The sequence below is a fragment of the Topomyia yanbarensis genome, chromosome 3 (assembly GCF_030247195.1).
Source record: "Topomyia yanbarensis strain Yona2022 chromosome 3, ASM3024719v1, whole genome shotgun sequence".
Taxonomy (NCBI): Eukaryota; Metazoa; Arthropoda; class Insecta; order Diptera; family Culicidae; genus Topomyia; species Topomyia yanbarensis.
This window is the reverse complement of record NC_080672.1, coordinates 55,628,862-55,644,871: the sequence shown is the minus strand read 5'-3', so window position 1 is coordinate 55,644,871 and position 16,010 is coordinate 55,628,862. Positions and strand designations below refer to the sequence as shown.

The window sequence follows — 16,010 nt, the reverse complement described above, 5'->3', positions numbered from 1 at the left end:
GACGGTGGAAAATAGCTTCTCGCACACCTCACATCTATGCGTTTTTTGCCTGTGATTTTTCATATGATCTTTGATATTACGAAGCTTACGATATTCTCCTCCACACAAATCACATATGTAAGGATGATTCAATCGATGATGGTCAAGCAGGCAGATCGATGGGAATTCTTTGTCACATTTCTCACATCCATGGCTAACGGCATCTGGTAGCGGATATCCGGATTCTACCCCAGGAAGTGAATCTATTATTTCGATTTCTTCTTCCTTTATCTGTAAAAAGGCGTTGAATTCGAGGGCTTCTTCTAGCTTGTTCTCCTCATTAGAATTTGTATTTTGCTGCTCCATCACCAAGCCGTAGCTGAACACCTAAAATGTTGAACAAAGCTCAGTGAGTCCTCCGCTGGACGTTTTTGTAGTATTTAAGATCTATTGTGATCTGGTCGTCAAACAGTGACTCATCATCATTCCTATTTTATGTATGTATTAACCCATTCATGCCCATGTTGTTTGTGGACAACGTTTTTAAACAGCTATAACTTTTGATTGAGGTGAGATTTGCTCACAAAAACAAGTAAGGCTCATTAATGTGATTATTGCCTTTAATATGAGTATTAACAGTTACATGGATCGGCTCTACAACTGAAGTTATTGCAAATAGTCTGATTGGATTCCGATGGAGCAGTGCTGCCAGGGACAGTTTACGTTGACGACGGAAAATGATTTTTTTCATATATCTTCGTTAGGGTGCAATATTGTTAAAAACTGATAAAACCTATCAAATTAGACTGTCGTTGGCTACGTTTTCCACGTAATTGGACTATTGTAATTATTCTAGGAGAATTGTATTGAGCATTTGAAGGTAAAAATTGAGCAGCTTGTAGCACTGCCATGGAAGCACCTAACTTTATGAAAATAACCTTTTCGTGTTTCTTGACCCAATCGTTTTCAAGGAAAAATAGTTTTGAAACCCTACATGCACTAGAAAAAAGTTGGGCATGAAAGGGTTAAGAAGCTGCGACCGGACATAATCAATTATCTCATTCATCTAACTTATTATAATAATATAGATGTCACACTATTTTACTGATGACTCAGCCTAAAACCAACGAGTACTCCCCAGTTAAACTCATTCCGGAACCGGTTCGGATTTCTGAATGGAGTCAGTATGGATTCCAAATCAAATGCAACAACCGATTCCGACTCAATCGGTTTCAGAACGGTTAGTTTCAAAATCGTCCAATGAAGGACGTTCGTTGGACCAATTTGGACAACGTCCAAATAACCGTTCAACGAAAGGCCATCGTTGGACCCGTGTTGAACGATTGTGCAACAATTTTTTGGACGTCTCAGTGGGAGGTAACAAAAATCATCCAAATTTGGAATTCATTGCTCCATTAAGAAATCCGAACCGGTTCCTAAATGAGTTTAACTGGGATCGATTTCAGAATCGGTTGTTGCATTTGAGTTGGAAACCGTACTGACTCCATTCAGAAATCCGAACCGGTTCCGGAGTGAGTAACTGGGTAAGATCTCGCTTTTTATACTACCGCCAGAGATACCAGATTTAAAGATTTATCTTCATTTTGAATGAATTTCAAATGTGAAGACGTTTTTTATTTTGAAGACAAATTTATTCGGATGTCTGACTGACTTCTGGCTCAAAATCAATAACCGATTCAGAATCCTGGCCGTTGAAGACAAATGAAGACATTTTCTACAAATTGACGTTTGAAAAAGATACCTGGTATCCCTGCTACCGCCCTCCCCTCAGGCAGAGAAGCAGTTCGTTTACCACCCAATTCGCCGTTAAGTTTTGTTTGCATCCCAATTTAAATGTTAAAGCGGCACAATACACAACCTTGCTAGATAAGTCTAGGGGAGCAACCATACACCGTTTCACATTGATGAAAAACTGACAAAGCCTCAAACAAAAACGACCCAGCTTAACAAAAATCACATACACGTATCATTCAGCACGATATTTACTTTTAAATTCAGATACGCTACGTATTGCACCGTCCTTCGTTGTTTTTGGTAGATAGATTTAATTCACAGCATATACAGGTAAACCACGCGTCTTCACCGGCACCTTCACTGACCGCAATGTTTACCGCAAGAAGTCACGTAAATAAAAACAAACAACAAAAACCCGAAGGAAACGTAAAGTGGAACCTACACGAGACGAGAATATTGTCACTAAAAATAAAGACAAGACTGCTTCAATACGTCAATGCCATTTGAATTCTACAGAATCAATATTAGGCAATCCATGAGCTGATTATTTCTTGTTTACTTCTTCTGTCGTTACTCCGAGGGGTGCCACGTCCAACAATATCGTTGATTCGATCCAACATCAAACGAATCGGACTAACGAAAGATGTTTGTCGGACGAGTTTTTCTGTTCGCAGGAGTAGACTTGTTGACAGAACCCACCGCTCAATTGTCAAACAAACGTCGTGGTGGATTGCCTAATTTTCTTAATTACACGATCACCATATTGATCGATCATTGGTTTATTATCAATATTTCCGCTTGAGGCACCGGCAGCGATGCCGCATGTTTTGTGAAATATCTGTAGAAGAATAACTAAAATGTCTGTAAAAGTCTGTAGATGGTTGTGTAAATCCTATTTACACTAGGTTATTACTTTAAAAGTAGTTTGAAATTAGTAAACTATTGTGACCGAATGACTCGTATTCGGATCAAATTATTCTAGTGCAATTTTGTTAAACGCTGGTACTCTTTTCTAAGTCTGTAGATTTCTGATTACGTCTGTAGGAGACAGGGTGGCCAGATAGAATTCCTTAATATCGGTAGGGTCACTAAAAGTTTATCGGTAGGCCGGGTTGTTGTCCCAAAAACGTAGTATTGACATAGAATTGTAAAATACTGACAAAACAGATCTCTGACCAAATCCAACTCAAAAAATGAATGTTGAGTAGGATGTGTCCAAAATCAATAAAAATCGGTAGTTTCCGGTAGGAATAACAAAATATCGATAGTTTTGCCTTGTTCGTCTGGGAATCGGTAGGGAAGACCAAAATCGGTAGGACTACCGACAAATTGGTAGGTCTGGCCACCCTGTAGGAGACCATAAAAAGTCTGTAAAATACAGACATGTCTGTAAATCTGGCATCGCTGGGCGCCGGGGACAAAGTTTGAATTCGACTACCACTGAATTCAAGCATCAGAATTATCTACTCGCAGCGCCAGTGGTGGCGAGTAGTAAACTTCTATGTATTATAATTTCCCAGTAAAGTTCAATCGGATATGAGCGGGAATTCTGGCTGGTTCTAACTCGCTTTCTGGCTCCAGAATTTTGCGCGATTTGTGCAAGAATTCTGGCAAAGAATTCGCTCAAATGCAACAACCGTTTCTGACAGAAGCGGTTAAATTAACCGATGCTGCTCACTTTTATCACAGAGAACAGACGTCCATCTTCAGCAATCAACTTGTGTAAAAATCTCTAATGGTTCCGAAGGTAGTTAGGATATCCAAACCAGGTGCGCTACTGTTGTCATGTTTTTTGTGGCTGAGTTCGACTGAATTGACAGCGGTTATTCCTCTACCCAGTCAAACTAGTCCGGAACCGGTTCGGACTTCCAGCATGAATTTCAGCTCAAAAGCATCAACCGATAGAGTCGGAATCGGTTATTTTCTTTGAGCAAGATTCTATACTGAATCCATTCAGGATTTCGAACCGGTTCCGGAATGGATTTGACGGATAGTTGGGATAAGTTGGTTTGGCTGCGCTAGTGTTCATCGTATATTAATTCAAATGTTTACACACGTTTTTTAAATACTTTTGTTCGATCATGGATGTCTGTTCTCTGTGCTAAAACAAATATCAAACATATTCACGTGTGAGGCACTTTATTTCAGAAAAAAATTATTTATGAGTGATTTGGCTTGCTTCGATAAAACCAGTGAAATTTTTTGTCAGTTTACTTCGAGTGAACTTGTGACTTGTGACGGTTAACGTGATGTTGATGTTGAAATTCTTTTCCACAGACGTCACATTGGTACGGTTTTCCTTTTGTGTGAACAAACAAATGATTTTCGAGGAGATGATTAAGACGAAATTTTTTTCCACACACTTCGCACTTGTGGGGTCTTTCATTCGTGTGAACAAACATATGGGTTTTGAGGAGGTACTTTTCACGGAACGTTTTTCCACATACTTCACATTTGTGTGGTTTTTCATTTGTTGTGTGGATAAGCTCATGCCTTCTTAGGACTTTTTTTTCGCGAAATTGTTTTCCACACACTTCACATTTGTGAGGTTTTTCGTTTGGGTGATCGCACACATGCTTGTCGATGCTACTTTTAAGATGAAATTCTATCCCACATAGTTGACATGTTTGCGGTTTTTCTTTTGTGTGCAAGTACATATGATTTTCGAGGACACGCTTTAGGCGAAATTCTATTCCGCATACTTCGCATTTGTACGGTTTTTCGTTTGTGTGAACATTCATATGGTTTCGAAGGAGGCTGTCATTTCTAAATTCTTTTCCACACACTTCACATTTGTGCGTTTTATGATTTGCGTGTACACGTTTATGACTTTGAAGGGCATCTTTTACACAAAATCCTTTGCCACACACTTCACATTTGTGAGGTTTATAATTAGTGTGAATAAACATATGCTTTTTCAAATGGTCTTTGCGACGAAAACCTTTTCCACAAACGTCACATTTATGCGGTTTTTCGTTTGTGTGAACCGTCCAGTGGAGTTCTAAAGCATACAAAAATGCGAATCCCTTACCACACACTTCACATTTGTATTTTACGAGCTTCGTGTGCTCAAGCTCATGTAATATGAGTTGACGGTGCTGCTGAAAGCATTTTTTACACTCTTCACACTTGAAAGGTTTGTAATCGCAGTGAATAAACATATGAGTATTGAGATGGTCACGTGTGTAGAATCCCTTTTCACATAATTCACACACATATGGTTTTTCATTCGAGTGAGTTTTCTTATGTCCATCGAGCCGATATTTTCGACTGTATGCTTTCTCACATACGTCACATTTGTACATTTTTGAATGGTTAGCTTTTTTATGTACTTTTAGCTCTTCGATTGTATGATATTCTTCCCCACATATACCACATGCTATACTAATAAGGCGAAGAGATTCATGTTTGCTACACGCTGAAAGTTCGTTTGTGTTCATATCTATTCCATTATCGACCGCGAAATTCCAGGACATAGCAAATATTTTCCCACACACTATACAATTGAAATGTTTCTCACTCGAGTGAATTTTCATGTGCCTTTTAAGTTGATCGCGCATAATAAATTTCTTTCCACATAATTTACATATATATTGTTTATCGTGACGTTTTCTATGATATTTGAGATCACTGGCTGTGAAAAATGCCTTCTCACACACGTCACATTTGTGAGATTTTTCCTTGTGAAATCTCATATGCTCTCGAATCTGTTTGCGAGTACTATAATTTTTACCACAAAAATCACATATGTAAGCACCTGTGCAGTTCTCGTAGGGTTTATCGATGTGAGATTTCCTATGTCTACTGAGCTGAGTCATTGTGAAAAATGCCTTCTCGCATAAGTCGCATTTGTGCGATTTTTTCATGTGATATAATAGGTGTCCTTTAAGCTCAATGAAATTAAAATATTCTCCTCCACAGAAATCACATACGTAAGGATGATTCCATTGATGACGACTAAGCAGAGAGGTAGATGGGAATTCTTTGCCACAGAGTTCACATCGGTGGCTGACGGCATCTGATATCGGCTGTCCGAACTCAATTTCAGGCAGTGTGTCTATTATTTCAATCTCTTCTACCTTTAACGGGATAGAAATATTGTTTTCGTCGGATTCTTCAAGTTTGTTCTCTTCGTTAGATTTTGGATTTTGATGCTCCATGATCATGCTGTAGCTGGGCCCCTAAAATATTCAACAAAGTTAATTAAGTTCTCTGTCATTACCTTAGTTTACGAATATTTTTAATTTGTAATTTGTAATTTTATTGAGCACGATAACCTGTTAGTACAGACTTTGAATCAGGTCAAGGAAGTTACTTGGATAGCGGTAAATACATAAGATACAAATAAAGTTACAAAAAAAAGGAAAAAAAACTAGTTAAAAAAAAAGAAAAAAAAAAATAAAAAAAAAATTAATATTTAAGATCAATCTAATCTGGTCGTTGAACAGTGACTTAATTTAGCCAAAATCAGTTTCAGAATTAGGCTTTGAATGCTTTGAAATTTTTTCTTCGTGGTAGCACAATTTGCCCAAATTGGCACTGCATATAGCATGACCGGCCAAGGTATTTGCCTATACATTAATACTTAGTACCTTCTTTAGGCGGAGCCTATAATTTCTAATGCGGCTAAATTTTCATAAACTTTTGTCATGCCTCCAGAATTTTAAAAAGTGCTGCTGAGTTTAATGATGTGTCTCGGAACGCTTGATTATATCAGATTACACGGTACTGGCTCACCCCAATATGCACAGAAAAAAACATATTTTATTTTGCACTTTATGTCATGCATACTGCTTTATCTCGAAAAGTCTATCAATTTTGGAAGAGGAAGTCGAAATGCACCCATGACTTTATTAGGTTGGGGTTTGTGCCATTCACGTACAAAGAATGGTTTCACCAAAAATTTTCGCCCTAGGGAGAAATTTTGGTGTTTACCTTAGGGGAAAATATGGCATAATCACTTTTGAAGTCGAAACAAAAAACGGAAGAAGACTCCGGGCCACTTCGGGGTCGTTAGTGCTAGAACCCAGAAAATAGGTGCAAAATCTACCATCACCGGTTCAATAAGGGTCTTGAACACCGCTGGTCGAACGAAGAACCTTCTTGGGACGATTTTGAGCCATCATTTCCGGAAGGAATCGGACTCCGTTTTACGTTGAATAAAGCTTTAAAGAAACTTACCTTAGCAAATTACACACACGTAGTGCTCAACGCAATATTTACCATGAGATTCAGATAGATCGGTGTATACACTACGTAATGCACCAAAATACGGTTGCTTTTGGCTAAAGACGCCGAATCCCTCTGGATAAACTCACCATAGGCTTTGCTACGGTTCATGCATTGAGATATATGACGTTTAAAATACGCACACTGATGCTGATTTCGTTTTTAAATCAGAGTTGCTCCAGGTTCGCTCGGAGCTGTCACTTTTGTATGGAAACTGTAAACATTAGAGCGAACCTAGGGCAACTCGATTCTAAAACCGAAAACAGCATGAGATCTCGGAATTTTATACTACCGCCCTCCCCTGAAGCCCACAAGCGGTTTGTTTTCCTACCAATTCGCAGTGCAAATGATTTGTTTTCCTCCCAATTTAAACGTCAAAACGGCACAATACCAACGCAGCTGGATAAGTGTATACGTACACGTGACATGACACAAATGCTAACATCACTAGCTGGTGGAAAATCACAAAGCCGGCAAAAGCAAATGGGATTGTTTTCAACCAAGAACCTGCATTAGCGTTCGTGAGATCGACCGACGAGAACTCAATGTCCATCTTATTCTTTCTTATTATTTTTATCAGTATCATTCCAATCGGGCAGGAGACTTGTCAAAAGCACTCAATCCGAAGAAAATCGCTTCGAATCTTTCTGGAACGAGGGCCATCGACAGGTCTCGTGCCCGATTGGAATGACACTGATAGATAAATAGTAAACAAACGATAGACGTGTCGCGAGATGTACAGGTGTCTACATTCTTTTGTCTACGTTGTACCAGTAATTGTACGACGTAACATTCGTTATCTAACGACAAAACGACACATAGAGCTGCGCTGCAGCCAAAATGATCATGTTTGCTAATGAAGCTGTCAAAATACAAGCAAAATAAAATTTTTGTCATAAAAATCGTTAATTTCTCTTTAAAAGTATCATTTGCGAACCAAATTCAATCGTTAAAGGGTTAGAAAAGTGTTTTTGTACCGAATGAAAAATTTTAATCGTAATTTAAAGATATTTGAAAAATGTTATTTATTTACAAAAAATAAGACTGGCATTTAAAGAAAATCAACTTTCTTCCCCGTGCCTTCAGATTTCGTTAAGAAATATTACGTTTTTACTGCGTATCTATTGATTTTGTTCGCGAGTTGTACGGTGCATGTCAAAATAAAAATCATTTTCTTGGTTCATGCCATGAGAGACATGCGACGCATGGCTCTTTATAGTTTTGCGTTAGACAGTCTATCAAGTTTAATTTTTTTTTGACTGATATCAAAATTAATTTATTCGAGAAAATATTTTTATTTCCCCATTCCCAAGAGATATAAATTTAATTCACACAAGTTATTTTCAGGCGGTTCGTCATATGGTAAGCTTTTCTATTCCCTGAATCGTAAGCATAATTATTTTGCATGCTGTTTTAAGAAAGAGGAATATTTATCCACTTAATTAGTAGAGTTAGTTTGGTAGCCAAACTTAATTTTCTCTTTTGATTCAACCATAAAAATTTTGAGTAAGTTAGATGAACATATGTCTTTTAGAATCATTAGCAGCAAAACTTTAGCGAGCGTGGGTCTGTGAACTTCTTTTCACGATCCATATAAAATTCTCCACAAACAACATGGGCATGAATGGGTTAAAAACCATTTGTCACATAGTCCTAACAAAAAACCTATATTATGTGATATAGTAACCATTAGACCTGATACTTTTGTATTGTTCCTACAATTTGAACTTTGATTTTATTCAATGAATATAACAATAGTTGTACAATCTCCCCAATAGTAACGACTACAGACACTTTATATAACAGACTAGCGGAGAGAAAAAACAGTAAAACTATCAACCATGAATGTAAACTGGCATCACGGAAGCTCCCATAAGCTTTACAATGGCTTCCTCTTGTACTTCCCCTCTCAAAACCCTCATGCTCGTTTGGCTGCACTTTTTGACAGCCCGTTTGGCTGCAATTTTTGACACTTCGCTAGTCTGTGTATAAAGTGTCTGTAGTAACGACGAATTGAATGGTTAAATCACAGGCTGAGTTCGACTGAATTGACAGCGGTTATTCCTCTACCCAGTCAAACTAGTCCGGAACCGGTTCGGACTTCCAGCATGAATTCCAGCTCAAAAGCATCAACCGATAGAGTCGGAATCGGTTGTTTTCTTTGAGCAAGATTCTATACTGAATCCATTCAGGATTTCGAACCGGTTCCGGAATGGATTTGACGGATAGTTGGGATAAGTTGGTTTGGCTGCGCTAGTGTTCATCGTATATTAATTCAAATGTTTACACACGTTTTTTAAATACTTTTGTTCGATCATGGATGTCTGTTCTCTGTGATTAAATTATAAAAGAACAATATCCAGTACTGTAACCATATGTGATATTGTACATGTTGATGGTCATGTTAATGGTTCGAATGTTAAACAAACAATATCTGGTTTCGCTTATTAACAATACAGTAAATAGACCTTATGTGAAATTCTTGCAATATATTGTAATGTGTTAGGAACTCTTCTCTTGTAAATATTTAGGACATAAATTTATTTCTATTGCAACCTTTTGCATAAGTACTCTAAATATTTACAATATCAGATAATAGTTCAATCCCATGTAATACGGAATTCACTCAATTTGCAAAAATATTTCGGCCAACCTTATGCTAATGATAGCAATAGAAATAATAAGCTTTATGTTCTAAATGTTTACACGATAGGATGTCATTGTACATTATAATATATTTCAACAATCCCACATTATGTCTATTTACTCATTGAATAAAATCTAAGTTTATATTGTAGGAACATTATAGAAGCAACACCTCTAATGGTTACTATATCCCACAACACAGGTTTATTGTTCGGACTATGTCAAATGGTTTTTAGCTATGCGGGGTTGCTAAAATAAATGATCATAATGTTAAGCACATAATTTTTGTTATGGCAAAAGCACAAAAAATTGATGAATTAATAAGGCAAAATAAGGGTATAATCTAAGGTACTACTGTACTACCTGATGATAAGTTGTCTCTGTTGGACATAGAAATTAACAACTCCAATTTCTCAAATATATTTGAACAAGATCACATCCTGTATGGTATTTTCAACCATATGCGATATGGTATGTTTATATTCTCCTATGGTCATGGTTATTCATTATGCCACTCATAATTATCGGTACTACCTAATTCCGATTTGCCCAGTTCAAGATGGTGGGATGAGCTCACAACAATATGAAGAAAATTGTGTTCTTTGCTCGATAGCGGAAATAGCTCAATTGGATAAAGCGGCAGTACCACTGGTGTCAACACTTGCCAGATGGCAGGTAGTCAAATCTCGATTATTAAATATCGATAGAGTTAAAACTATGCGAGCGTTACAAATGTGATAAACTATGCGGAAAATACCAACATTGTAAGGTTCTTTACTTTTGCCTATCCTTTTGACAGCGTCGATAAAGTAGTCTCTGCACTCTTCTGCTAAATTGATCATTTTAACCGAAATTTGTTTTCACAATTAGTCCTATTGTTGCATTAAAGTAACCTATGGTGGACATGGCCAGTATAATAACAAAAAACATACTATAGCTATTTCCAATATTGTTCGTCAAAATCCTACCATTGATTTATACGTTTTTATTTGTATAGTATTTCGTTAGAAAATTATATTTGAACTATACGAGAAATAGGAGATAGTCGGAACTAGGCGACTATTTGTGGTATTGTACATGTATAACTAGGGTTGCCACCCCTCCGGGTTTGGCCCGGAGACTCCGGTTTTCGGAAGCGATCTCCGGGGCTCCGGGTTTTACATCAATTTCTCCGGGTTTGCTGGGAAGAAGCATAATTTTATTTTTTTTTTGAATTGCACTTTACACTTTTTTTGGAAAATATTTAAAAAGTCTACGTTAACTATTACTCTGGTTCAGATTTATTTTTCCCGAGGAATCCTTCATTTCAAGGTGGCGAAGATGAGTTCACCAAATATTGCTGATTTCTTCCACAAAGCAATGAAAATGAAAAATAAATACAAATCAAGGAAAGTAATATTTCGCTATATGCTACAATTGAAATGTTGCATCCCACTAAGTCGTTCAAAATAATCTGAAAAAGTTATTTTGCAGCAATTTTACCAAATCAATTCACTGTTGGTGGTGCTTATAACCAGCTGCACCACGCTATGACATTTATTTGTTCTAATCCAACTGACTAGGTCAACATCAATCGAGTTCTTCCGGTGTTGTTGCCACTCCTTCGGCGACCCTTAAATGTTGGTTAGGTAGGTGAGTTTTGTCCCTTAGTTGCGACCTCTGGTGATGAATAACCTTCGCCACATAGTGCTTTCCATGTAATGACGCAGCCCTGCTAAAGGTAGTTATGAAGGAGAGCAATGCTCGTTCGACTTATCCTCCACAGCGAGAGTAGCTGGTGCTTTTATATTCCTGGCACTTAGTCGGGGAAAAGTTAAAGTGGTCTAAAATGTCGAGCAATCGCTTTGATTTCAATTTCTGTCTTGTTTTACTCAAAAATCCACCCCCCCCCCCCCCGCGGCCACCCAGAGGTGGCAACCCTATGTATAACCATGAAAAAAAATGTTCGAAAAAAATCGTCATTTTTGTATTGTAACATAACCTAACGCCATATTCCCCAGATTGTTATCCGGCTGAAAACAATACCCCACATGGCGGAAAACAGTATGTCAAATGTTTGCCGAAGATATCATCCTTCCAAATGGTCAGCATTTCGTGTTATTATAAGTTGAAATTCCTGTAGTCGAGTTTACCTACCTCATGCAAATCGTGCACTCATCAATAGCGGCTTTTTGACATTCAAAATGTCTTACTCCACTATCTGGGGCTGGGTGTCATTCTAAATTTTGAAAATCTCCTATGTAAAGAAACTATGTAAGGTTTGTACGAGTATAACTTCGCAATTAGTTTATGGATTTCCATCATTTATACACCAATCGATTCAGAAATACCTGACTTGAAAATAATTGCTAATTATGGCGTTTTCGTTTTTTCTTGGTGCTACACCGGTGTAGTGCAAAGAAAGAGATAGACTGATTACACCCAAGTGTGAATGAGTGTAGCACCGACTACACCGGTGTAGTTCACTGTCAAAAACGAATATGCCATTAGATTGATGTACTATATAAGTATTCTGTTGAAAATCGGTTGAATTAAAATTGAAAAATTTCACGAAAAAAGGGGAAATGTGCATACACGACCCAGTAAAGTTCAGCCGGAAATGAACTGGAATTTTGGCTGGTTCCAGTTCATACACGGGCTCCAGTGATACAACCGATTCTAACTAGGATCGGTTGTGTTACTGGAGCCACAATACGAACTGAAACCAGCCAGAATTCCGGTTCGTTTCCGGCTAAGCTTAACTGGGGAGTCGGCTATTCCGAGCTGAGCCGTCAATACAGAACATTTAAGAGGTGAATCAAAGAAGGAAAAGTTATAAATATATGTGCTGAATTTCCTTTTTGCATTATCATTCGATACTTGATAGTCGACGAGTAGTGTACGGACGTACGTACCTAAACGATTCTCATAAACAAACGGCCAATAATTGCCGCTGTACTGTACGAAACAAACAGATTCTTGCGTGATTTGGGAAATAATCATAACAATTGTGTAGCAGATTCCGTAGAGGATACGATTACCGTAAATTTTGATAGAAATGATTTTGTAAAAGCATTAATTAGCCGTGCGTTGATTGGTGGTTTACTTGTTAGCACCGCCTTTTTGGCGATGAACCACATCTGAGATACGTAAAACGAATTGTCTGAGGGAAAATGTTTTCAGTTTGCATTTGATCATCGTTGAAATCAGTTCGTTTATCGCCTGCGCCCGCTTCGTTAGTTTCTGGAAGGAACGCTCCCCGTTAGCAGCAACAAAGGCGCTCTCAAAATTGCCTCCATCACTAGACGTGTACAGAAGTCGCATTGTTATTGGCAAGGAAACGTCGAAATAATATTCACAACAAACGGTTCTTATTAGGACCACAAAATCGTTCTCAGGAAAATTACAATTGAAATTTCCATTTCGTGCTTTGGAAAATAACTTCCCTCTTATCGGGTTAGTTATTTTCTATAATAATATCCGATAAATGTACGGAAAAACAAATAAACTGACCAATTGGACGGAAGCAAGAAAATACCTACAAAAATTTGAGTCAGAAAAGTGACATTGACGGAAAAATGCTTCGATCGTTTCTAATTGTTTGACAACTGAAGTTGCCGATTTGTTTTCCAACGTCAATTATTTGCGCGGTGCTGTACAGAACAGATTTTTGCGCGATTTGTTGGGAAATAATCAAAACAATTGTGTAGTAGATTCCGTAGAGGATACGTTTTGTTACCTTTTGTGTGTAGTCCTAAATAAGTCGGCATTACTGGATGTATCCACGAATAATATGGCTGGCTTACAAAAATGGTCGCATTTTTAATGTCATCGTGGTCGTGCCTTGTACACAACCCTTTAATTTTTTTCATATTCGACAGAGCCACCCCAACTACAGCACATGACACTCTCAACCTTGCGCGCCTATAACTTTTATCCGATTAATTTCTAGTCTTCACGAGTCGATTTGTTTTTACAAGAGGATTCTTAATTTTTCTCACGAGAGACATTCATCGATGGCAGTGCCACCTAGAGCTGAAAATGTGAAACTAATGCTTTTCTCCATACATTTAGTCAATTTTTCCCATACAAACTTTGAGCCGTTTGCGGAGCCATTTCCAGTGCACCAAATAAGCTGAAATTTTTGGGGAAGCTTATTGGCCACCCAAACTATCATTTTCAGGGGCAAGGTTTGAAATTTCGCACATTGCACTCTTTTAATACAACTTTGGGCCACTCTAATGCGCACACATAAGTTATATGTCCGCATTGTTATAGAATCGGGTTTTATGTGCCTTATAGTTATGAATTGTGAATGTAAGATTAATATGTCTTGAAAATACACACATTAGGTTTATGTGCCCCAGCAAATAGTGTTTATTTGCCTCCGCCAATTGTAAAAATCTATGTGTGAAATCAATAGGCATAACGCTTACATTTTTTTTGGGTGTACGAGAGCTCACTTCAAATATATTCCAATTGTATTCAAAATTGATTTTTTTAATATTTATTTTTATTAAAAGGTAAGTAGAAAAATTTTCTTATTGAAAATTGAAGCTGTCGAAAAAATATCTATTCAAATTGACCTAATTCGAAGATTATCTCATTATTGAAAAGTGAAAAAAAACTACAAATTGTATGTGTCTATCGTAGAGAAATGGTGTAGCGGGCCAAATGGCCGTTTACGGTTTCCGTCTACCAAAACGCTCCTCAGGACGTTTTAAACGAGTAGCTTTAGCGCCACCCCCGAAGAGGACCACTCGTCAGGTTAGAATTGCCCAGCATGAAACCTAACCTCAGGGCAGGTTATAGAAATTGATCCCGAAATGGCGCAAAGGAACGGTAGGTAAACACAAAATGTGAAAAGATGCACTCCGTTTCGCGTATAGATGGAGCCACTACTATGTTTAGCAAAGACGCAAGAGAAATGATCGTTATACCAACTCGAAAGCTCATGCACTAAAAAAACGATCAGTTATCATCACAGGCAGAACTCAGTCGAACACTCTTTCCCTCTCGCTTTGTAAGTAGTAGTGGGGACTAATTCCCGATAGCCCATCGGAGTAAAACAAACACAAAGAAAATTCAAATCTACGGAAACGACGCGAAACGTGAGAAATCTTCTCGAACCAAATTCACTACATGGGAAAGCTAATCAACATAAAAAATACAAACATTTCAGGTAACACTAACTAACAGGAAAACATTTTATTGGACGGATTAAAATACGGCATTTTATTCTTAACCTAGGTTTCATATATTCATTTAGCTTTACATTTTTCGTGTTCCTTCCCTTTCTAGCTTTCCCCTTTCCTGTCTACCTATGTGCGGTCAAAATTTCCTGCTAGCGGATAAAGCAGCGCTGAGCAGTACAAATGCGCGCTCGGCTTTAGCTTTCGAGCGGCAAAGAAAGCTTTCGAAGGTTTGAGTGTTGTGTGTGTATGGATCTACGTGCACGGATCAATGATCTATTTTTACTCACATGTGTTATTTCAGGAACAGCGTCGATCTAGTAGAGCTGCATCTCAGCTGGGTGCCGACTGGTATTGCGGCTTCGGCACCGACTTCCTATCGCAAACCTATTCAGCGATGGCGACGAACGGCGTCTACAATGGCGTCGCAATGATGACGCTATCTAGGCCTTTGCCTACCGGGTATTGAATTCGGCCGACTTTTCAATGGTGAAGATGGCCGTCGCTCTAACGAAGCGCGTTGATGGTTTTGCTGCTTCCTTCCGACCTTTTGCCAAAAGCGTCGGGAACTTTCGAAGCCGGAACGTGGGGTCAGCAGGGTGGTAAACGAGACGGGCGGCGTGCCGAGCGTATGCGTCGCTAGAACGCGGATGGCGGAAAATCTCCAAACTTTTGCAATAAAAGAAAAGAAGCCGTCGATCGGCTATTCGACGCTTTGAAGCTTTTTATCACACAACTCAATTATTTAATCTTACCTTCTTTTCACACACAAGTTCGCACGAAATGTAGCGAATTCAAATTTGTATTTCTGACCGCACAATTCACTGACCGCACTAGCTATGCCTATCGGAAAGGAACTTTTTTAATAAATTTAATCCTAAAAGAACTTCTCACATTTTTGACAAACTACCTTTTAAAACACACCGCGATACTAAAAAAGAACTTCACACTGCTGCCTCTTCCACGATCAGGATCGAAATGGACGAGTTGCAGTTCTGTAGATCCTCAGATATGCGTCAAGTGATTCGAGTATTCGTAGTCGGAAGTACGTATTTTTACAAATACTACTCTTTCGACAACCATTTCTCTCGCTTGAATTTTAAGAATACTCTTTCCTCTTAACACATTCGTATCTATCCATTTCATTCTAATGCGCATTTGGGTTTCGGTGAGACGGAATATTTTTTGAAAGTTCATCCGAAATAGGCTAAAATTGCATGCAAGGGAATA

The 16,010-nt window shown here is 38.2% G+C and overlaps 1 protein-coding gene across 6 annotated transcripts; it reads right to left on the bottom strand.

The window, feature by feature from the left end:
• Positions 1–3,856: 3,856 nt before the first annotated feature.
• Positions 3,857–15,759, bottom strand: LOC131694296 (zinc finger protein 728-like). 6 transcript variants are annotated; one of them, XM_058982915.1, is made up of 3 exons: positions 6,958–7,046; positions 6,785–6,899; positions 3,857–5,915 (listed from the first exon to the last, which is right to left on the bottom strand). In XM_058982915.1, the coding sequence occupies exons 2-3, from the start codon at positions 6,785–6,787 to the stop codon at positions 3,945–3,947; spliced, it is 1,974 nt and encodes a 657-aa protein (XP_058838898.1). In that variant the 5' UTR covers positions 6,788–6,899; positions 6,958–7,046; the 3' UTR covers positions 3,857–3,944. The 6 variants fall into 6 exon arrangements, with proteins under 6 accessions (XP_058838898.1, XP_058838902.1, XP_058838901.1 ...); XM_058982919.1 differs by lacking the exons at positions 6,785–6,899; positions 6,958–7,046 and adding an exon at positions 15,071–15,759; XM_058982918.1 differs by lacking the exons at positions 6,785–6,899; positions 6,958–7,046 and adding an exon at positions 7,295–7,599.
• Between the last annotated feature and the right edge of the window lie 251 nt (positions 15,760–16,010).